Here is a 22,616-nt window from a genome sequence, read left to right as displayed (position 1 = left end):
TGGGAGGTCACAGTCAAAGGAGGATGCAGTCAGCTGCTTCACCAGAGAGCCAGGCCTCTCCCTGGAGGGACTAGCTCTTAAATCTTTCTTTTTCTTGTTTTGTTTTGGTCTCGCTATGCAGTCGAGGCTAGCCTTGAACTCACTGTACATCCCACGTGAGAGGCATCCACAAGTGTCTGACAGCCCAGCACCCCGAGGGCCCCCACAGGGAGATGGGAGCAACCAGGCGATGGTTTCCAGGAGTGCTGGACCTAACTGCTGGAGATGGTGCCTGTCCGCAAGACTGCAAGTGTCGGGCTGTGTGCTCCCAACAAGGAAAAAGCCATTCCTGTCTTCGGTGTCCTAGGACCACGGTTCTTGAACGCAGCCTGTTGTGTTTCCGTCTCCAGCCCGTAATTCATCTTTTGTGCAAATGCAAGCTTTTTTGTGGGCCTGGCTTTCTCACAGCATAACCTGTTCTGTCTTTCACCATGAGTGAGGCTTAATACAAAGGCAATGATATTTTAGGAAAAATCTGTGCACTTCCTAGGTTATGTGAAATCAGGCTTTGAAGAATAAGCAGCTAATTTCAATGCTGAGGACAGAGTTATCTGCCACATAAAACACCATTAAGTAAAGTTAGAAATACATGTAACTGCATAACTGAGAGCTAGTATATTTTAGCAATTCTATATAATACAGGGATTTTGCTTAATAACTTATGCAAAAAAAAAAAAACATGACTATTGTCAAATTTACGAAGACACCGGCTCTCATCCATGAGGGTAAATTTGCTGTAAATACTTTTCTAGAAATCTCTGGAAGGAGGAAGAGGTTTTTAATTTTCTAATCTGTTTCTATAATCAATGTCAGTATTTCTTTTGGGGAGCTTACAGATTAGTCTCGCTGAGTAATGCAAAAAATTCAAACAGTTTGATAAAAACAATTACATGGCAATATATTTTAAAAAACATATTTGGCACTTTTCTTTTAATTGGAAAACACTGTGCTGGTGTTTGACTTATAACATACAAAGAGAATTCAGATTTAATTACAAAACTATCCAAGCACAAAATTGGTTGTGGTGGTACAAATCTGCCTGTCACAGGCAGGGGCTGGGCAGAGGCTGGGATTTTTAGAAAGCTTTTCTGAACTGAGGTCTGTGCCCCTCAAATCTTAGAGGGTCTCTGATATTCTTGGATACTTTCCACCACTCTCAATGACATCCCTGAGGAATTAACTGTTTTCTCGATGAAAATCCATCGAGGGTGGGAAGTGCTGTCGGTACAGCTGCACAGGTTGCGCACTATGCAATTTTAGTGGCATTGTTCACACGGACTATACCAAATAGCCAGAGTTTGGTCCCTGCAGGCTGCACTTTTCTTTCCTCAGTCTCTGAATTACTTTCGTTGTTGCTGAGACAAAATACTTGACACCCAACGTTAAAGAGGGAAAGGTTTATTTACCTCACAGTTGGTAGAGGTTGCAGTCCATAAACAGCTGGCTCCAAGGCAGAGCAGCACATGGCAGAGGGGCAATAGTTCATGGTGGCAGAAGACAGCAAAAGCAACTAGGGGGCCTTAACAGCATCTCTCTGACCCTCTGATCTTATTCAGACTACCTAGGTGCTTAGTCCTAGGGTCCTCAGGCCTAGCCCCACCATGAATTAATCACACATCCAGACTCAGCCTACGACCACAGGAGGCTTTGGGGGAGTGGACATCTGGACACAACCATAATAATCTCTTTTCAGCAGAGCCTCTGACCCTGGCTCCTATAGGGCAGATCCCTGATACTTATAATTATTTTTGGTGTTTTAAGACAGGATCTCACTGTGTAGTTAGTTGAGACTGATCTGGAACTCACTATGTAGCCCAGGGTGGTCTTGAACTCACAGCGATCCTCCTGCCTCAGCCTCCCGAGTGCTGGGATTACAGGTGTGCGCCACCACACCTGGCTATTCTAAAGAACATTTTTTAAGGAGAAGGGTGCTTTGGGATTTTGCCACAACTTCATGGTAATCACCAATTACCACAGAATCAACTAGTTACCCCCATTCTCCCCTTTATAAACAGGGCATAGTTGGCCTCAGTGATCGTGCAGATGCTGTACAAGCCCTATGTGAAAACCTAACTAACGTCTATTTAAACTGCTCTTCTACAGTGTTACTATTCCAATTATTAAACCCAATGAGATCCCTAGGGCTTGGGTAACCCTCTTCACCACCATCTTCAAAGTTTTCCTGAATCCTCCCTGACTTTGATCATCTTCCCAATCTACTCTGCACAGGGAGCCACAGGGGGTTGGACGAAGGCATAGGTCTAGGTGAAGAATGGTATCTAGAAAGCGATTCTGAGGCTGCATCTGCTCTCAGCAGGACAGAATGCTGTGATTGATTGGTGATGTCTGCCACTTTTAAGGGCAAGAGGCCCAAGGGCTGAGCTGCTGACATCTCAGGCCCAGTCCAAGGCAGGACTGGAGCTAGAGCTGCTTCTGACATGTCCCAAGTCCAGCCCAAGTTGCTTTCCATTCTCCCACTGTGCCCTTTCCTGACACTCATGAAAAGTAGTAAAAGTGAATTCACAGCAGAATTAGTCTTGAGTGTCCATGAGAGCGAATGAAACAGTTTTCATTGTGAAGTAAAGAAAAAAAAAAAAGATCACCCAAATACCTGTATTGCTCCTCTCAAGTTAATTCCAGTTTCAATGGCGACATAGTAGGAGGCCTGCAGAAAAGTTCTCTGCAGTAGGAGGGCAAGGAATAGAAGCACGGCCAAGACGTAAGCATTAGCGAGGAACTCTTGGGATGAGACAAAGTAAACCCCGAGAAACTGGGTCTGTTGGGAAGAGAAGATCAGAGGTAGCTGTCACTGCCAGAAAAATGAAAAAACCCGTATAGCTCACTGTGCCAGCATGGCCATGATTATTACAGGACTCTCCATACTTGCAAAGTCTTGTGCCATTGTTTATGAGAGAAAAACCAGGCTAATACATCACACTGAACATTCTGTGAACTGCAGGGAGGGCTGGCTGTACACTCCGCACCCTCCCACTCGGGGGAAACAGAACGAGCCCTGTAACTGTGACTCTCAGCCTTGTGGCCCCCAGGCCCAAGGGAGCTCACTCTGAATGGATCAAGAATAAATAGGGGCCAGGGATTTAGCTCAGTGGTTCTGTCGCCTGACTCGCAAGTACGAGGACCCGAGTTTGATCCCCAGTACCAAAAAAAAACAAAAAAACAAAAACAAAAACAAGAATAAATAGAGCAAATCACGGAGGAGCCAAAACCAGAGCTGCTCAAGCAAATCTCACAATGTGCTCCCTGCTACAGAAACAGAATCCGCAACGGCCAAGTCCCCTGCATACCCGCAGCCTGCTGTGCAGTGGCTTCTGGGCAGAAAAGGCCAGCAGGAAACCTGGCAATGCTGTGCTCCCGGGGGAAAGATGGGAACTCAGCACTGAATGCAAAGACTGCAGACCTAAGCCTCCAGCCTTCTGGGCTCCCAGGACCTCCTTCTGAATTTAAGGTTCTCTCTGCACTTCTAGCAAGATCTCAGACGATAAGCAGCAGCAAAGGGAAACATTTTGCCTTTGTTGCTAACGATACCAGGGAACAACAGTGCATCCGTTTCCAAATTCAGCATCTCTATCTCCCAGAAAAATTTCGATCTTGATAAGTCTGGTGCTTTCCAGCACAGCTACATCAATATTTCCATGAAGATGGAACGCTCCCCTTTCTGAGCCTCTGCCTCTGGTTCTTTGGGAGGGTGTGGGACCTGCTTCAGGGTAAGGAGTGATCGGAACAAAGTGAAGAGAAGGAGCCTGAGGGCGGCAGGGCCAGGGTGTTCCCTGGAGGCCCTTTCTTAGAGTCAGATGTTCCTGGATCTTGGATACAGGGCTTCCAGGTGATAGAAAGCGAGACCTTGCTGTTGGTTTAAGAGGGGTTCTCCAAACCAGCTTCGCTGCTCCCTGGTCCTGCTCAGAGCGCTCTCTCCCGTGCTGTGTGGGACAGGGGTCTCTCTCTGTGGGAGGAAGCTGGAATCGGACACAGGGGGACTACAGAGGGGTGCATGCAGGACCTGAGAGGGAGGCCCTACAAGGCACGGAGTCCTCACCTTCCGTCCCTTTTGCCAGAGCCCCAGTGGGAAAGGCAGAGGCAGGAGGTAGAGGACAGAGGCTGAGGATAAGCTAGGGGCAGAAATGCACTGCAAAATTAGGCTGTGGGGAAGAGGCCTGACCCTACAGGGCAAGAAGGGGCAGGAGACGCGTTTGTCAGGCATGAAAAGTTTTCCTTTGACATGGGGACGTGCACCTGTGTAGTGCACAAACACCATACCACACCCACTGCCTGGGCCTCACCCAGTGCTGTGGACCTGAGTCCCATTCTAAGTGTCCTGTTGTCACATTCAGACTTGCACCTTGTGGGGGATAGAAAGATGGCCATTTGCCAGGCTCTGAGTAAAAAATACAGGCACATGGGCTTAGGAAAACCCAGTGGTGTTTAATGTGCCCCTGGGATTCTTGCATCCCACCACCCTCTGCACAGATCTAGCCTGGGGAACCCAAGGCATTATTTTAAAGCAACAAACACACGGTATCATCCCCAAGGAAGTAATTAGACATAAGGAAGTGGCCGTGTACACAGAGATGTTTATTTCTGAGTTAGAGCAGGGGCGAGTGCAAGACCTGTGCACACGTCCGACTACAGGGAAGGGTTAGTGATTTTATGATACTCGTGGGAATGCCAGGCACCCAAGATCACCCATCACCATGACAGCTCCTGAGCATGTGAAATGCCACCCATGTGCCCTGTCACAACAACTGGAAAACACACGGCTGGACAGTAAGGGCAGGGAAACCAATGGAACTGGCATTGGCGAGACAACAGGTGGTGCCTGGCGAGACAACAGGTGGCGCCTGTCAAATGCACTCAACAGTATTTGCACATTTTTGAACACAACAACAAGTTCCCTTTTTGTAGCTCTAAAGTCAAAACTTCGAGCTCTTCCCTCCCCAAGCACATACACTCGAGGGCCAAAACACTACGTTTCTGTGGATCACAAGTTGTGGAACCTATTTTACAAAGATGAAAAACTCACTGCAGGTCTAAGTCTTTGGGTCATCAATAAACCTCTTTCTGGGGACAGCTTCAAAGGGATGGGACCTGACTCTGCCATCTGCTGTTCTGATCCTCGGGTTCCCTGTCTAGCTAGAGGTGTGACGTGAAGGTCTCCTTCCCTTTCCTCTGGAGCTTAAAGAAGCGGGGGTCACTGGGGCTCTCGCTTTTATTTTAGCAGAGATACAGATGAGCTGTCCACTGGCAGGGCCCTGTGTAAAAACAGTAACTACCATTGCTCAACCACAGATCAACCTCCCACCCACAGCCATCTGACGTCCAGTCAGCCGCATCTGAGTTTGAGTCCCGAGGCACCTTACGTGAGCACTGTGTCCTAGGGAAGTCCTTCAACTTCCAAGCCTCAGTTTCCTCATCTTTAAGATGAGGCTATGAAGGTTTCTACTGCAGAGAGCATGTTGTGAGGATTTTGATGGAACAGAGCGCGTGAAAGACATGCAGAAACAGAAGAGATCAACTGATGGTAACCCTGGTGTTACTCATTTTACCATTTCCCGAGGGTCCTGGGGGGCGGGCAGAGCTCAGACGACACACCTGATGAGAGGTGCTGTGATAATAGCAGCACAGGGTATGGTGGGGGCAGAGGACAGGGAAGGCTTCTTGGGGAGGTGACATGGAGCAGCATCTCGGTGGCCGACAAGGTGGATGAGAGTGGAATGAAGACAGGCACTCTGGGCCACAGCAGCCGCGTGGACATTGTCACAGACAAACCAGCTTCCACACCCGCACCGCAGTCACAGAAACACCACGCGCTCACGTTCATGAAGTTACCCACAGCGACAATCACACATATGGACATGCAAATGTGCTAGAACACAGGGAGAAAGGTACGCAAGACAGGGATGAGCAGGAGGGCTCACTCGGAAACACACACGCACACACATGCACACACACACACTCACAACTACAGGATTGCTCCCCAAGGCTGAGAGGCCAGTTTGAAGCTTTGACCCTCACACCAAACTCCCAGCTGCTCCTCCTTCTCCTGCCTCAGCCCAGAGCAGCCCTGGCAGATCTCAGACACCAGCAGCTCACTCTGCATCCAATTCCCTCACCCTGCAGCCAGATCAGCGGCACTGCGGTAGGCAGGTGACAGATTGGGAGTGGGGGCTGGGAGAGACAGGCTGGAAGGATCTAGAACAGGGGTGGAGCTTTCCCCGGGGAGCATCAGAGACCTGCTGGGTCCGAGGCACCTCAGTCATTAGAGGAACAGAAGCCTCTATCCATGCGGATGGAAGGACCAGGTCTCTTGCCAACTGTGAGTGTTCTGGAAGGGGAAAAGGACAGGGCAGCCACTGACAGAGTTGGCAGTGGCTCCACGGCCTGTGCTGGGAGGCATTCAGGCTGGGCTTCCTCTGCAGCATGGAGCCAGGGAGCTTCCTTCTTTACCAGCACAGCATTCGGCTGAGTTAGAGCCGTGGAGACTCAGGGAGATGAACTGAACCACCTCAGTGAATGACCCGGTCTCTGTCGTCTGGGCTCAGAAGCACAGAGCAAGCCAGGTGCAGTGGCACTCACTTCTAGTTCAGCCCTGGGGAGGCTGCGGCAGGAGCACTGCCTTGAGTTCAAGGCCGGCTTGGACTACACAGTGAGACCCTCTCAAAAAACCAAAAACCAAAAATGAGAAAAAAAAGAAGCCCAACGCAGAAGTAAGCCATTCCCCAGGCAACCGCACGACCGAGCTGGAGACTGCACTGACTTTCAAACTCTTCGTTTTTACGTCAGAAATTTGCTGTGTTTGGGCTGCAGGGAACAAATATTAAATCTGATAAGGCCGGCTGCCACTGAGGCAGGGCCATCTGTCCCAGGGCTCTGTGTGCTGATAAGGAACTGGGACAAGAGCATTCCAGTGGGAGGGCAATAAAGCCTAGGGTTTGCGTACAGAGAAAAAGGATGGCTGTGTGAATGCTCAGACGAACTAACCCTGAGCGCTGTGCTCACCACCCTCCTGCACATCCTGCCTCCCAGCTCTCCTTAGAGAATCCTGTGGGGGCTTCGGAAAGCACAGGAAGAAGAGGTTGGTGTGGACTAGCTGATAAAGGCTCCGGCCTGTGTCATTTCCCCCTAACATTAACAACCGGCTCCTTGTTCCTGTAGGGTGTCAAGGCAGAGCACCCTGGCATTGCCTCTGGTCAGGCTAAAGCCGAAGGTGATACTCCTGTGGACAAGAGAAGTAATCACTTCCCCTCTCTTTTTTGGGCCAAGTAAATGTCAGAGGCTCATAAAGCCAGAAAAGGACTCAGGGCCATCAAAGTCTAAATAAGCAAAAATCCTCTCATTCTTGACTGAACAAGATGTCTTCTCATTTAGCTTAACTCCTCTGTATCTGTCACAGACCCATTCACATCCCCTCCTCTGTGAAGCTGCCTATGACTGCTGGCTCACACTACTCACTCTTCCTGCAGGCCCCTGTGCGAGTTTATCCCTCCTCACAATCATGTGTAACATACAGTATAAAAATACTTTCAGATTTCTCTATGTTTCATTGGATTTCACATCCTTGGAGCCAGAGGCAATGGTTAAATAGCAACAACCAATGTTGTCTCATGGGTATAAGTGCCCCGACTTGGATTCAAATCCTGGCTATTACTAATTAGCTGAGCGACTCTGGGAAAAGTGACTGAACCTCTCAGAACCTCAAGTTTCTCATCAGTAAAATGGGGATAAGAATACTGAACTCATGAATCCTATGCTTCGGGACATATATCTCAATACACCTGTTAGAAAAAAATATTTCAAATGGTTGTTCCAGGGATTAAAGGAGCTAACACACAGCTAACTCCCGCACATAGCCGGGTATGTGCCAAGGAGTCCCTATCACACTTACCTATTGCTGGTGTCATCATTATATCCACTGCTCTGTATGAGCACAGCCCACCCACGGTGGCACACAGTGCGGTCCCATAAACACTTGCTAAATACATCAGGCAAACAGGCTTAGAGGAACTCATGTTTCTGACCCAAACTGCTCAGCTAATTATATCTCCAGAAAACTTAATATAATCCTGAGGATCGACTGCTATCTGTGAGTTTAGCACCGCTGTGATGAATTAAAGTTATACAACGGGGTGTCAAAAATTACTAAGAGCCCTAGTTACCAAATCTCTGAATGTCTGTGGTTAAAATGTTTAATGACATCCTCATTGGAAAACACAACCTTGAGTCTTATTAGGGGTGGGATTTTCCCATTCTGTGGCCATCTAAATCTAAGTGGTCAGAAAGTGCCCCTCAGTCCCCAAAGTGGCTGCTGTTGCTACAAAGAGTGAAAATAACCCCAGGAAAGGTCTTCTCTTCTGTCCAAAACATTTTAGTTCATAGCATCTTTAGAGCTGGAGAGACCATTGGACATTACCCAGTCTAGTAGATTTCAAGTATCATTAAGCCATGGGTCCTTTCAAAAAATTTAATGGAAAGTCCAACATTTTAATAAAACAGGGGTAGCTTTGAATGCAATTTGAAATGGGGGAAGACAAAATCCTACCCAGCCACAGAGGCTTCCCACTTTCCTCTGCCCCAAGATGCCCCCCAGAACTCGAGAGCTAGGACACACAGAAGACAGAGCCCTGCCACCTTCTTTAGCGTTCATGCCGAGGACAGGAACTGAACGCCAACACATCCAATGAGCCACAGAAACGCTAGACACTGGGCAAACAAAAGCACCCCCTGCAACTTGCAGCCTGACTTCGCATGCAATAGAGTGGAGACGGTGATTACAGTGGGATAAGCAGATCTGGGTGCCATAAAACCCTTGGGGTGAAAGCTGGCATTTCGGTTGCCCCCGTACAGAGGAAGAGGATTTGCTGAGGGCTCTGTTTGATTGAGGAACCACCCCAGTGTGGCCATGGCTCACGCACACTGGCTTCCTGCACTCTCGAGCACGCCTGCGTGTGACGGGAGAACCTTCTAGGGGGTGCCCCACCTGCCCCAGGGTGCCTACCTTGGGCTGGAAGACGCGGTTTTCCTTTCCAAGATGATCCACGATCCCAAAGATGCACAGTGGCCCGGCAAAGCCCAGCAAGTCAGCCAAGATGCGAAATGTGCTGCTGAGGACCAGGCGTCTCCCGAAGGCCTGGCAGAGGGCCCGCCAGATGGCCCTGGCGCCCTGTGTGCTCTGTGCGTCCTTCCGCTGCCCAGAGAGAACCATGGCAGGGTCAGGGTGGCTGAGGGATTATTTGTGGCAGGACCTAGCCTCCCAGGATGTCCCTGGCTCCTATTGCCTGGGGGAACCCAGTGGCCACATCATCTGCAAACAAATGAACTCCAGGAAGAAATCATGGAATCACCAAGTGCACAGTTGTGTGGGCCCTATCAACACCATGGTAGTCTAGATGGGGAAACTGAGGCCAAAAGATGGCACAAGGTCACATAGCTTGTCAGGAACTATGTGTGGATACAGGGTCATACCAGGAGAGGTATGTATCACACTTACCCATGACCACCTTTGCCTGGCTCAGTTTCTCGCCAGTACTAGGGCAGAGGCACTGGAGCACTGAGTTGAGAGTCATGAGCCTGGCTCTGGCACCTACCAGCTGTGGGTCAGCTCTGGGCAGTCACGGCCTCACTGAGGGCCTCTGTTTCCTCCTCAATGATACAGGGAGATGTCTGCCTGGCCAAACTCAGAGTTACTGTAACTACCAGGTTGACATTCCTGCCTTCCAAACTGGGTGAAAATTCCCACAGTCACTGAACTCCGGAAGAAAGAGTAGCAGCCTGGGGAAGTCCAGTGAGGTCACTTTTCTCATCAGATCCTCAGTTTCCCCATCTGGACAATGAAGATTTTGGGCCAAATGACCTGAACCACAAGGGTCATTCCAACTGTGACTGTCCTATGAATCTGTATGACTTAGGGTGGGCATCTCTCCCTCACTGTGCCTCAGTTTCCCCAGCTGTCCCACCAGGGTTTTGACCTGATGTCTCTCCAGGCCCCCTTCTGTGACTTCACACTGGAGGGCAGGGAATGGTTGGTGTGGTGGTGCCCCCACTGACCGCCTGGGCATCAAAGGCCTCACAGAGCCGCCGGTAGTTGGTGAGGGCCCTCATGGCAATGGGCAGCTTCCCGATGGCTCGCAGGTCAATGGGCCTCTTGTGGGCCGTCTTGATGAAGGCGTTCATCCACCAGTAGGTGCCCTTGGACAGCAGGTTCACGAAGGGCTGCAGAAAGCGCACGCCCAAGTCCTGCAGGTCCTCGGGGGGCTTCACCTCCCTCGGTGTCTTGAAGAAGATGTATCTCTGTGGGGCATGGGCCGTGGCGGGTGGGTGAGTGCAGGTCCTCACCTCCACTACCCAAGGATCCGGGGCCGTGACAGCCATGCTGTACCTCTAACAGAGAGGGCCACCTCGCCTACAATTATTCCCAGGAAAAGGATCCTTCAACACTGCTTGGCCTCCAACGCCATCCCTTCACTTTGTAACTATGCAATGAGGTCTACTCTGAGTCCCAGGGGCACAGCTGGGTTGGGTTGAAACTGGATTGGGAAAGAGCATGGATCCATAAAGAAACCACCAGGTTTCACAGAGTTCGTAGAACCGGAAGTCACCCAGACCTGGGTTCAAACCCTGCCTCCTCCATGTACTAGCAAGGTATCCTGGTCAAGCCTCATCTAATGTTCCCCTTCTCTGAAGGAGTTAGTACCTGTACCCCAGGGGTGCTGTGAGGGAGGGGATGTAGAGGAGCCTGAGAAATGCACATTAAAGGAGCACTCCACTCATCAGAAGGCTCAAATTAGAAAGGGCTGGAGGGCGGGAAAAGCTTTTCTTATTCATTGTTAGCGGAGGATGACCTGAAACACTGATCAACATTTTACATACAAAGATCCTTTGATCCAGCAACTGCACTCTTTGGACTCTCTGCCACAGAAACAAAAGCAGCAATGCACACAGCTACCAGTGTGTTCAACACACCATTATTTATGAAGGAAGCACCTGGCAGCAAAGTGAATGCCTATCAGTAGGGAGATAGCTGAATAAATCACAGTTCATCCCCACGATGGAAAATTATACAGCCATTAAGAAAAGTGGATGAGGCATGTCACACGGCTTGGAAGGAGTCCGAAGGCATTATTTGTTAGGTGAGAAAAGCACGATGCAGAAAAAACTGTGTTGTATGATCCCATTTTTTATGAAGCAAATATTTAGGGGAAAAGCATATATTTACATGTGTTAAGGAAAAGAAACCCTGAACAAGTATTTTAGATAAATGTGTATGGAACGATATTAACAAAAACACAGTATGGATGGCAAATGAGGTTACCCATCTGGTTAAGCAGGAAGGTGGGGACAGGGGTGGGGAGAGAGAAGGCTAGGCTGAGGTGGGGAAGAGAGGGAAGGGTGGGGGAACACAAAGGACTACGAGACAAAGGACGTGGCACAGTCACATCCACTCCCTAATACATACGTACGGTTATATGAAAACATTAAAGCACCGAAGTCTCCCTGCCTCAAACAAATGGAAGCCAGGAGAAGCCAAAGCCCGTCCTGCCCAGCCAGTCCTGCTCTCCCTTCCTGTGGGAGTCACCACCCTTCACCCTGGGAGGACCAAGGGCCCTGTCCTCCCCATCTGCAGCCTGGCAGAGGCCCGGGCCTGATGGAAGGCTCCCCAAACGTCCCCCTGTACCCCTGCCCCTCTGTGCGGCAGGCAAAGCCAGGTGGCTTCCTCTTGGGCTTGGCTAGCTGCAGGTGGGGACCTCCCCCACTTCCTGCCCGCCCAAGGTGCATCCGCAGGCGGTCTGCTTACCCTCACCCTGATGACGTTGACCTCCACGAGGAGCAGCATCCCATACAGGACCACCAGCAGGCCCGTGAGGCAGAAGCGCAGCTGCGAGAAGCTGATGGCGTGGTGGTAAAACTTGACGAACTTGATGGTCTTGGTGATGAAGGCCAGGATCCAGTAGATGAGCAGGGCTGGGTGGGAGAGCACAGGAGATGTGTGTGCACTCACAGATGTGCACGTTTGTGTGTGTGCAAGCACAGGGGACCGGAGAGAGAAGGCTGTGCCGGGGAGCTGGGTGTGCGCACACGTTTCTGATGAGGTGCACACGTGTACCAGAGCGTGTCCCTTGGAGGTGCTGCACACATGTTACAGGGCCCATGACAGCATCATCAATGACCTCCTAAGTCAAACTGGTCAGACAACTCTCCCTTAAACAAAGAGTAATCAGGACAATAGGAAAATTATTTCTTGAATTTGACTAAGGTTCAGGCACCATGCCAAGGAAGCACTTTAGACACACTCTCATTTGTTCCTCAGAGTGACCGTATTGGGGGAAAACTGTCACCGCCCCCAACTTAGCAGAAAAGGACCTGAGGCTCGGAAAGGCTGGGTGACTGGTCGGAAGTCAGCAAAGTGGCAGAGCTGGGCTGGCCTTGCAGCAGAGCAGGCTCCAGTGACCTCCTTGTTGCATTCCCAACCTGGGAAGGTCTTAACGCTCGTTTATTTTACAGATGAGGAAACCAAGGCTCAGAGAGAGGAGCTTGCTGCCGGGTCATGCCAGGGAAAGGGCTAGAGCTGGGGGATCTGTCCTTGCAGTCTAGAGCCCACCACTGCGTGATGACGCTCCTCAGGGAGCTTGGGGTGTGGAGATCTAGGAAGAGTGAGTCCAAGCCCATGGGGCAGTCCAGGGACTAGAGGTGGGGCCCCGCAGCCAGATACACCTGAGCTCAGACACTGTGATGTGACAGAAGGTGACCTCTGCTAAGTCATGGAGCCCAGCCAGTTTCATCCTCTCTTTAAGGGGGATAACAGGGCCGCCTCAAAGGCAGCTGTGAGCAACATATGGAAAGTGTTTAGCATGGTGAGCCCGGCTTGTGATGGGTGCTTCGGGCATCAGCTGATGATAGTTTCATTATCTCTGGATTTTAGATTTGGGGCAAAGTAAACATCAGAAGCCATGGGTGGATTCTGTTCTAAATTCCTGCCCCTCACCCTAATCTGCCAATAAACCACAGTGAGTTTAGGACAGCAAAAGCCATCTTCACCCACGGCCCTTGGGAGGTGCTCTGGCACTGTGGCTCCTGCCCTCCCAGCTTTTAGAGCTGCATGCAGTAGCACTTAGGGTTAGGGTTAGAGTGGAAGCCACCTGCACTCTGCCTTCCATCCCAGGGATGCCAGGCCATCTCTTGGGGGACAGCACAAGAAGTTGGACCCACTATATAGTCAGGGCAGAACAGGCCCAGAGGGGCTGATGCCATCTCCCTCAGGTTCCAGTGAGGATGTTACGACAGTGGGGCACAAGCCCTCAGGACTGCCATGATGTCCCCCAGCTTGGCCTGGTGTCCAGGTCACACTCCACCTCTGTGACCCTGCTCTCCCCGCAGATTCGTTCCCAGGAATCAGAACCTCGCTTGTCCTTAGTAAGGACCCTGACTGGGACCGCAGTTTAAACATGCGCCTCACATGGTTGTACCACAGAGGTGCTCCAATTTCCTCTTCACAACAACCCAGGACTCCTCTCCAGATGGGGAAACTGAGACTCAGAGAGCCTCTGTGTCTTGTACCAGGACATGGAGGGGGTTAGTGGTGGATTCTGAGGTTGTTTCACAGTTCCGACCTGCAGAGCTGAGCCTGTAGCCTTTTGCCAGACACAGAGGCATTCGCTGCTTGATTGGGGGAAGAGGTGAAATGGGCAGAGAGAGATACAGGGCTGCTGCTGGTGAGTTCCAAGCTCTGGACTCCCTAGACCTGCGCCCCTCCTTTTTCCTGAGCTCAGCACCCAGCCCATTACCAAATTCTATTTTTCTCCTACCTATCTTGAATCCATCCCCTGCTCTCCATCCCCATGGTACCTGAGTCCAGGCTACTACAGTGTCTCCTGTGGGCCACCTTGAGAGCCTCCTCACCGGTTGTCTTCCCTTACCCCAGCCCTCCTCCAATCCCACCTCCATAAAGCAATAAACACTGTCGTATTTTAAAAACTCACCTTCATGTTTGCAGCCATGCTATTCACAACAGCTCAAAGAAATGCAAGCACCCCAGATATCCACTGGCAGACAAATGGGTAACAAGACATGACCTACTCATGCCACGGGGTATTATTTAGCCTTTAAAGAAATGGAAATCTGATACATTCAACACCTGGGCGGGCCTGCAGATGACGCTGAGTGAAATAAGCCAGTCACCAAAGAACAAATCCTGTATGACGTCTGCTGGATGAGGCGCCTGGAGTAGCCAAACTTGGAGACAGAAAGTAGAATGGTGGTTGCCAGGGGCTGGGGTGAGGGAGGAATGGGTGGTGATTGTTTAAATGAGTAGTGAATTTAAGTTTGAGAAGATGAGAAAGTTCTGGAGGTGGACGGTGGTGATGGCAGGAAAACAGCGTGAACATATTTAATGCCACCCAACTGTACACTTCAGAGTGGTTAAAATGAACTGGGAGGTTGATGAAATGTAAACTGCTAACCAATGTAAAAAAGTGGTTAAAGTGGTAAATTGAATGTACGTATCTGGTAACACACACACACACACACACACACACACACACACGCCCCTTCAAAAACACAAACCCAAACTTCTCTCAGTGGGTTCCCATTGCTCTCGACATAAACACCAACATCACTGGTGTGGCCTCTGAGGCTCCACCCTGTGTACACCCCACCTGCAGCTCCGGCCCTCAGAGTCCAGCTCCCTCTGCTATCTATGTTCTAGTCACTCTTTTCCTTCAGCATTTGCTAGTGTGCTTTGTTCCTCCTGCCCCAGGGCCTTGGCACATGCTGTTGCCATTGCCTGAAGCACTCCTCTCTCTTCTACCAGTTCTGGTTCTTGGCTCAAATGTGTCTTACTCATAGAATATTTCCTTTTCTTCTTCTGGAGCCCAGGATTCTGGTTCTTTTGTGGGACACCTGTCAGACACATCGTTGCCACCTTTCTGTGGGGCGCCAGGCCTATGATCAGCCATCACTCTTCTCGGGGTGTTGGCTCTCCCCCCAGGACTCATGATGCTCTCTCTCCCTACAGCTTATAGGTGCACCCACTTTATTTTCCCCTGTTCTGGAATTTCTGCCTCTCTACAGCCCCTTGTCATGGAGAGCCAAACTCCAATAAGGGAAGTGAAGGGAGAAAGTCCTTGTCTCTTTAAACATAAAGGGTGAATCCGCACATGGTCGATGATTTGCACTCAGTGAGAAAACATGACCTACTGGCTGGAGCATGAGAAAATGAACTCACCCCATGCTGACGGGTTTCCAGGGGGCACCAGGATGCCAGACTCTGGTGGCTCAGGGGGGTTCTCAGAAGACAGGAGCTGCTTCTGAGACGGGAGAGGGGGCTCTCCAAAGCCTCTCTCTAACATCTCCCCTCTCAACCTGCTGCCTCAGGTCGAGTCTACACTCACACTTGGGGGGGCCCTGGGTGATTCTGACGGAGGTGGACCCCACCTCTGAGTAGAACACACCCGCCGCCCCCCCACAGCGCGGCAATGTCCCTGGCTCAGCACAGAGAGTTCCAGACTCTGGATGCAAGTACATGCTGTGAGTCCTAAAGCTCAGTGCGACTCCTGACACACAGTGCACACACAGCTTAACGCCAGGCGTGTGGCCTCGCCTGAGTTTGCAGACCGCGGCCCAAACACACAGGCAGGTGTGCAGTTTGCACCTGTGCCAGGCAGGACCCTTAGACACACAGCCCGTGTGGATGCCAGACTCCGCTGTGCACCCTGACTCACTGGGTGGACTGGCTGGAGCCACCTAGTCGTTGAGCCTCAGCTTTCCGTAGAGGAGACACAGCGGTGGGACCCACCTCACAGGGCTGTTACAAGGTTAAACGAGTTAATGGTATGCTCAGGGCAGAGCGTCACACAGCAAGCGCTCACTGAATGTTGGCTGATACTTTCAACCTCTCTAGGTTTGTGCTCAGGGTGTCACACAAGGTGGATGCAGGGATGACACAGGTATGGAGCGCTACACATCCTGGTCCCCAGTGCAGGCCCAACAAAGTCAGCAGTCACCACTGTTGTTTCTGCCTGGGACCCAGCCACATGCGGTCGGCAGATGCAAGTGGGCACTCCCTCCCGAGCCTAAGTGCTGGCACACCGTGGGCTCTGGTCCTGGGCCTGTTCCTTCCCCCTCCAGGTGCCCTCATCCCGGCTCACCCTGTAGATGTCATCCAGAACCCCCCGACTGCTGACAGCGCCTTCCCTGCTCCGCCCTCCCCAGGTGCCCAGCTCTTTTACCCTCCAGACCCTGGAGTTGGCGGTCTCTGCCGCAGCTCACCTGGATGTGCCCAGAATATGAGATTTGATCCCTACCCCACCCCAGCGCGGACCCCGAGCCAGCTCCGTCCTCAGCACCGCCAGTCGCCCAGGGGCTCAGGCCCACAGCTGGGCATCTCCCTTGCTGCCTGCGGGGCCCCAAGCTAACCTCCCACCACTCTCTCCGCTGCTCCATGGGGTCTGCCATGCTGGCCTTCCTGCCAAGGCTGCTCTTTCAGAAGCGTCTGCATTCTCCGTTCCCTGCACAGAACACTCTCCCCGAAATGCGTGCGTGCCCACGCTTCCCAGAGCTTCCCGGACCACCTGACGGCAACACGGCCCTCCCTTCTCGCCTCTCTTCACACAGCACCACCCGTTTGTTCTTCTGTGACCTCTGCCCACCTCCTCCACCAGACTGAAAGCTCCACGAGGGCAGGCATTTTTTTTCCCCTCTCATTTCTGAACCCGTAGCATTTGGAACAGTGCCTGGCACAACGCACGTCCTCAGTAAATGTCACCCAAAGCAACCGGAGGAGGCACCTCTGCATCCCCTGCCGCTCCCCTTCTCCTACCGATCAGCAGCTTGGGGAAGTTGGAGGTCTCGATGTTGTGATAGTAGACCACGGAGGTGACGGCAGCCATGAACGCCATCCCGGCTGGCATGTACAGGTGCAGATGGCGGGATTCAGTCACACTAAGATGAGGGAGGAGAGAGGACAGAGAGGATGGAGGTGTGGGAGTGCCTCGTGTGCACCGCTTAGGCACACCCTCAGCTCCTTGGATGTCCTGGCAGCTCTGCCCAGCCCAGACCCAAACATGCCATTCGCTAAGGGCCTAGGAGTCCAGACAGTGATGCTCTGAGGGCTTGGGAATTCATGGCCCTTTCTCCCTGAGATTTTGCTTGCAAAACATGGCACCAGGAAGCCAGTTTTGACAATGGCCGCTGGAAAGCCAGAACTGTTTCTCTGGGGGTGAAGTCAGCTGGGTCCCTGCCCCTGGGCAGTACAGGTGCCAGTGCATCCGAGCTCACTTAGTGACAGCCCCACTGAACATGAACGGCACAGGCCGGCACTGGCGCTGTAACAGCACTGCTGAAAGTCAGTATTTACTGAGCCCTTACTCCGTGTTAGGAGCGGATCTGAGCACTTGATGTACATCAGCTCGTTTAATCTTCATAGAACCCCATCAGAGGGTACTCAGTCTCCTAATTTATGGCTGCAGAAACAGGTTCACCGCTTTGTCTCCTCCTTTGGGATGGGGATGGGGTAACGGACATCGGCCTTTATCCTCTCACCTTTACTCCCAGAAGCCCCAGTGGTAGCTATACTCTGGGCTGGTGGTGAGGTCCACGGGAGCCAGAGCCTTTCCCAAACCTCATCTTCTCAGGACTGACGAGGAGGGCCACTAGCTCATCCTAACTGTGCCCTTCCCAGGGTCCCTCGTGCAGAGAATAAAACCCTCATGGCTCAGCCTGGCACCAAAGGTCCAGGCGATGTGGCCTCCAGACACCTTGCCAGCTTGCCCAGCCTCTCTTCCTGCTTCAGCCGTGTTGGGAGCTTCTGTCTCCAGAAAGTCTGCCTCAGCCTCCTGCCTAGGTGCTGCTCTTGCCTGCACTGTTCTTTGGTCCAACAGGCCTAGGGTCTCGGCCCAGGAGAAACTAACAGTACGGAGAGGGCCACTGTGCCCAGAGCTACTAACTGTGCAGTAAAGGGAAGGGACACTGCAGACAGACAGAAGGCTGAGGAGACAAAAAGGACAGAGCTGGCAGCCAGGGAAAACCTCACAGAGGAGGTGGCACCAGGCTGGACTTTGAAGGATGAGTAGGAGTTCAGCAGAGGAGGAGGAGCAATATATGGCAAAGAGCAGCATGTTGAAGGGGCCTGGCAAGGCTGAGGTGCCAGTGTACAGGCAGTGTGGGCTGTTCACCAAGTAACGTCCTCCCTTTCCTCCTAAAGGAAAGAGCCCCACGCTTGCTCCGGAGGCACTTTATTCTCAGCTCCGGGGAACTGATGGTGATGGTCTAAGTGGCCCAGAAAGCCACACCTCTTTGCCACTGGCTGGTCTGAGGGCAGCCACAGAACCCAACTCTATGAGGAAGGGATGCTGCCTTCACCCTTGCCCTCTCCTTCCTAGGTGATACCGGGGTGGCACAGCCCCCTGTGTACACGAGAAAGACAAGGCTGATGCACGGAATGGTACTGAAAGACAGGAGCAGGCTGGGCCCGTGAAGACACCACGAGCCTCCACGCTGACCAGAGAAGGCGTCTCCTAGGCTTGTCGTTACATGAGGTCATCAACGCGGATGCTCTTTCAGTCTGCAGTAGTGGATACTCTCAGCCAAAGGTCTTCAGACTACCACCAGAGGTACGCAAGGGACAAAGACAGAGGCACTGGTGGGAACTGCGGGGACAACTACAATGCACACGGGTCTTCACAACCCTTTCCTCCATGCCCCTTTAAATAATTTGGAAAACGTTATGTACTCTCATGCAATTTAAAGTTGACATCCAACACGTTTTGTCATTTGTTTAAATAAAAAATCTTTTACAATAAAAGGTAAAAACACTGTAAATTGAGGATTACCCATGTCAGAACAAATATTTCATGAAATGTTTTATTATAATAGATTTCAGCTACTTTACTGAATGGTGCACTAAATTAGGTGAGAAATAGGGTAAAAGTCTCATACGGACTCTACCCAATATAGTGATTTGGGGAAGTATATTAGTTTATATCCGTCCATCCATCCATCCATCCACCCATCTCTTCCTTATAATTTGGTGTCATGTTGGTTTTGAATTTAGAACATCTTACACAAAAACAACACCCTAATGAAGACAGGAAGTCCTATGGGTTTAAGATGCCTCCCTTAGTCATGCAAATGAAATTTTCTCTAAACCAAACCCACACCTGAAGACCACTGCCTTAACTTTCCCCCACCCCTACAGGGGCCCCCTAAGTCGTCAGATTTGAAAACCACGTTGTGGTGACAAGGGGGTGCCACAGGGCAGTATCTGTGACTTCTCTTCTCTGCACTTTTCCTTGCCCCTCCTGCCGCCTGCCTACCCAGAAGTGTGGGCGCACAAAGGCTGGTGACGAAGGCCCAGCTCAGGAGTGGCCCTGTGCCCTGGTGAGGAGATGGCAGTTTGTAGCCAGCTGGTTTGGGGCACAAGTGCAGCCACACACAGGAGGGACCCCAAGTCCTTCCATTTTCCCATAGAAAGACAGCACCTACCCAGGGCTTCACCACTCCAGGCTCTGCTCTCAGACCATTCCTTAACTTCATGCTCCCTGGCTGCCTTTGAATATTGAAGTCTGGGTGACTCACAAAGGCTCAGCCGCTGGTACAGAGCAGAAGTGCTAGCAGAAGACCCAGTCTTCCTTCTCCGTAGGCAAGGTGTCCTCTGTCACCCCAGCTAGTTTTAATCCCATGAGCACTCGGGCTGAGGGCTCACAAGACATCCCTTCCCTGGTGGCGTTTGTGCTGCTGTGGAGGAAGTGTGGGGGTACAGGGTAGGCTTTCAGGCAGCAGGGCACCCTCCGGTCTGCTCGCTGGCCTGGGGGACTATGGTCATCAGGAGGAGCTGCTGCCCCAAGGCAAGCAGCTATCAGAGAGGCCACTCAGAAGCCTGAAGGCAGGGACCTTGTGGGGCAGGAGAGTGACAGGGGGCCCCATTCCCCAGAGACCAGTTGCAGGAGGCAGGCAGTAGTGGAGCTTGGATATGGGCTGATTCCAGGTCTGAGGGGCTGGGCCTTAGAAACAGACCAAATGTTTCTCCTTTGCGCTGTCTCTGCACCCAGGCAGCCCCCAACCTTTGCCTTTGTGAGATGGCTGCGCCATCTCCTCTTCTGTCCCTCCCTGCTGTCATACCATTTCTGCCTGCAGTTAGCCCTCACCTAAGCCACAGCAGTCTCCTCCCTCTTCCAGCCTCTCCCTGGCTCCAACTGCCCTCACCTGACCTTTCACATCTCACCTAAACATGAAGGCTGGTGGGGTTCAAAGCTCTCTGGAGATGCCCCAGACCTGTCTCCACGATCAGACTCACAGCTCCCCTGAGAATATTTAATGCTTCTGTCCTGCCACACGACTCCCCTCAGCTACCTGCTCTCCTCCCTCTCCTCAACTCTGCCTGTCAGAACTGGAGTTATCCTTTAGGCTCAGCTCCAAAGCCCTCTCAGCCATGGGTCCTCCCCGACACTGCCTCCTCTCTCCTCCTAGAATACTTGCTTGTAACAGGAGCTTATTTATTCTTCTCAGGACTTGACTAATTTGCACTGTGAATACAAAGATGCACAAGACTCAGATTCTAATCTGCAGGCCTTCCCGAGTCGGGAGACAGTTCTGCAAACAGATACAACTTTAACATTCAGCTTCATCTGTGCTGCAGCAGAGGGGTAAGGTGCATGTGTAAAGCTCAGAGGAAAGGGGAGGGGGAGAAAGCCTTTAGGGGTGAACTAGAGGCAAGTGGGCAGGACTGTGACGAACTTGGATGCCTAGGGACCCAGGGACTGTATCTTGCGAACAACTGAGAACCAGGGAAGGGCCTTAAGCAACAGTGAATGACATGTTTAGTCCTCAGACCAAAAAGGCAGCTCCAGATTTGCTTGATGATATAAAGTAGGAACCTGCACACAAGCAGGCTGCCCTGTCCTGGAAGAGTTGGGACATTCTAATGCAGTAGGTGCTCGCATTACTTCACTGGGTCTTGGCATGCAGATCTGTGTTCCTGCTGCCCTCCAGGGGTTCGAGCAGGGCCTGGGTCTCACATGTGTCTACCGCCTGGCACAGAGAGTCTGGTTCACTTTGTACTGGGTGAAAGGTTGGTGGATTTAATACCAAACGACATTGGCTTATGGAAGCCAGGTGAGCTGAGGCCTTTCCAGAAGTGCCGGGAGCAATGCACTCCCTGGTGTCCTCACTCCCTTACCCATCAGACAGGATGCCCTCGGCGATCTCACACACCAGGGCGAAGAGCAGCACGAAGGTCAGGATCCAGCGCAGGTTGTGGCCAGGGAAGTGGAGCCATGTGCTGTGGTGGATGTGCACCTTGGAGCTCTGGCTGCCCCATCCTGCCAGAGAGAAGCGGTAAGGTTAGGGGCCGGGCCGCCTGGAGGATGCCGCATGGACAGACCCCACTCTCCCCAGTGCTTGGGCACTGGGGCAGTGGTGGGGCTGTGGAGAGCACGGATTCCTGCACCTGTGAATCAGGATTCCCCAAGGCTGGTACAAATGAAATGAACATCCAAGCTGGTCATATTCAGGCACCCATTTTATTGTTTGGTTTTTTTGTTTTGTTTTTTGGTACCGGGGATTGGGACCTTGTGCTTTTGAGGCAGGCAGCAGAACCATTGAGCTAAATCCCTGGCCCAGGTACCCATTTTATATACTGACTTCTTGTGTGCCAGGTCATCATCAATAAAGCATGTAGTTGAGAACACAAGTGTAAATGTCAATCCTTCAAAATTTTGATACCCAAGTGAGTGTGTATTACATGCGTCTTATTTGTCTAGTCGTTTATCTTTGTCAATAGCTAGCAATTTACTTCTGCAGCAATTTCTTCTTAATTTTGTGATCATCTTCCCTCTCCTCCCTAAAGGTGCATGTGAATTTTACGATTTGCTACTTTTCTCAATTAAAATGAAGGAACACAGGCAGGGTTCACCTTCTGTATTCACAGGGCTGACTGGTTTGGGAGAATCAAGGTCTTTTGGAGCAGAGAAAAGGACCCGAGTGAAGAGGCAGGTACGGGTTGCCCCAACTCTGCGGACCGCTTTCAAGCAAGCACGCGAGGGGGCGCGGGGTCGCTGTGTCCCCTAGTCAGCGCGCGGGAAGTTGCACTCGGGAAACACGCGCCCCCTGGGGAACCTGGATCCCAGTCCCCCAGCTCGGTTGCTCCTCTCCCAGAATGCGGGGCCCCCGAGTGTCAGAGGCTACGGATCATCACGAAGCCAGGTCAAAGGCGGCACTGGAGCTACCGGGGCCTCCACCCGGGCTCCCGAGCGCAGCCTGTCCTAGTCCCAGGCCCAGCTGCGGCGACCGGGAGCGAGCCTTTGGGGGAGGGGTGACCCGACTCCAGCCGCTGCGCCACAGAGGGTGCGGCCGACCCCTCCCGACCCTCCCGGCGCGTTTGGGGACCTCCGCTTCCCCCTCTCTCCATCCCTGCTCTGACCCCGCGGAGGCAAAACTTGGGGGCCCCCTCGGTCGGGAGCGTCCCCAGTGTTTGACACGGGTCCAGGGGCACTCCAGAGTGAAGGGGTGAGCCGGCATGCGACCGCAGGAGCCCGCGGGAGGACGCTAGGGCAGGGGACCCCGGCAGGGGGCGA

The 22,616-nt window shown here is 52.0% G+C and overlaps 1 protein-coding gene across 1 annotated transcript in view; it reads right to left on the bottom strand.

The window, feature by feature from the left end:
* Abcc8 (ATP binding cassette subfamily C member 8) overlaps positions 1 to 21,294 on the bottom strand; it is a 70,570-nt gene extending 49,276 nt beyond the window's left edge. The window contains exons 1-6 of the mRNA XM_033764104.1: positions 21,221 to 21,294; positions 16,865 to 16,986; positions 11,846 to 12,012; positions 10,099 to 10,341; positions 9,050 to 9,238; positions 2,651 to 2,815 (exon numbers count right to left, since the gene is read on the bottom strand). Of these exons, the coding sequence (XP_033619995.1) occupies positions 2,651 to 2,815; positions 9,050 to 9,238; positions 10,099 to 10,341; positions 11,846 to 12,012; positions 16,865 to 16,955 (855 nt within the window). The 5' untranslated portion in view covers positions 16,956 to 16,986; positions 21,221 to 21,294. The remainder of the gene's footprint in view (positions 1 to 2,650; positions 2,816 to 9,049; positions 9,239 to 10,098; positions 10,342 to 11,845; positions 12,013 to 16,864; positions 16,987 to 21,220) is intronic.
* Between the last annotated feature and the right edge of the window lie 1,322 nt (positions 21,295 to 22,616).

Source organism: Fukomys damarensis, unplaced genomic scaffold (assembly GCF_012274545.1).
Source record: "Fukomys damarensis isolate Sample0158 unplaced genomic scaffold, DMR_v1.0_HiC HiC_scaffold_16, whole genome shotgun sequence".
Classification (NCBI taxonomy): Eukaryota; Metazoa; Chordata; class Mammalia; order Rodentia; family Bathyergidae; genus Fukomys; species Fukomys damarensis.
This window is presented reverse-complemented; position numbering and strand designations above follow the sequence as displayed.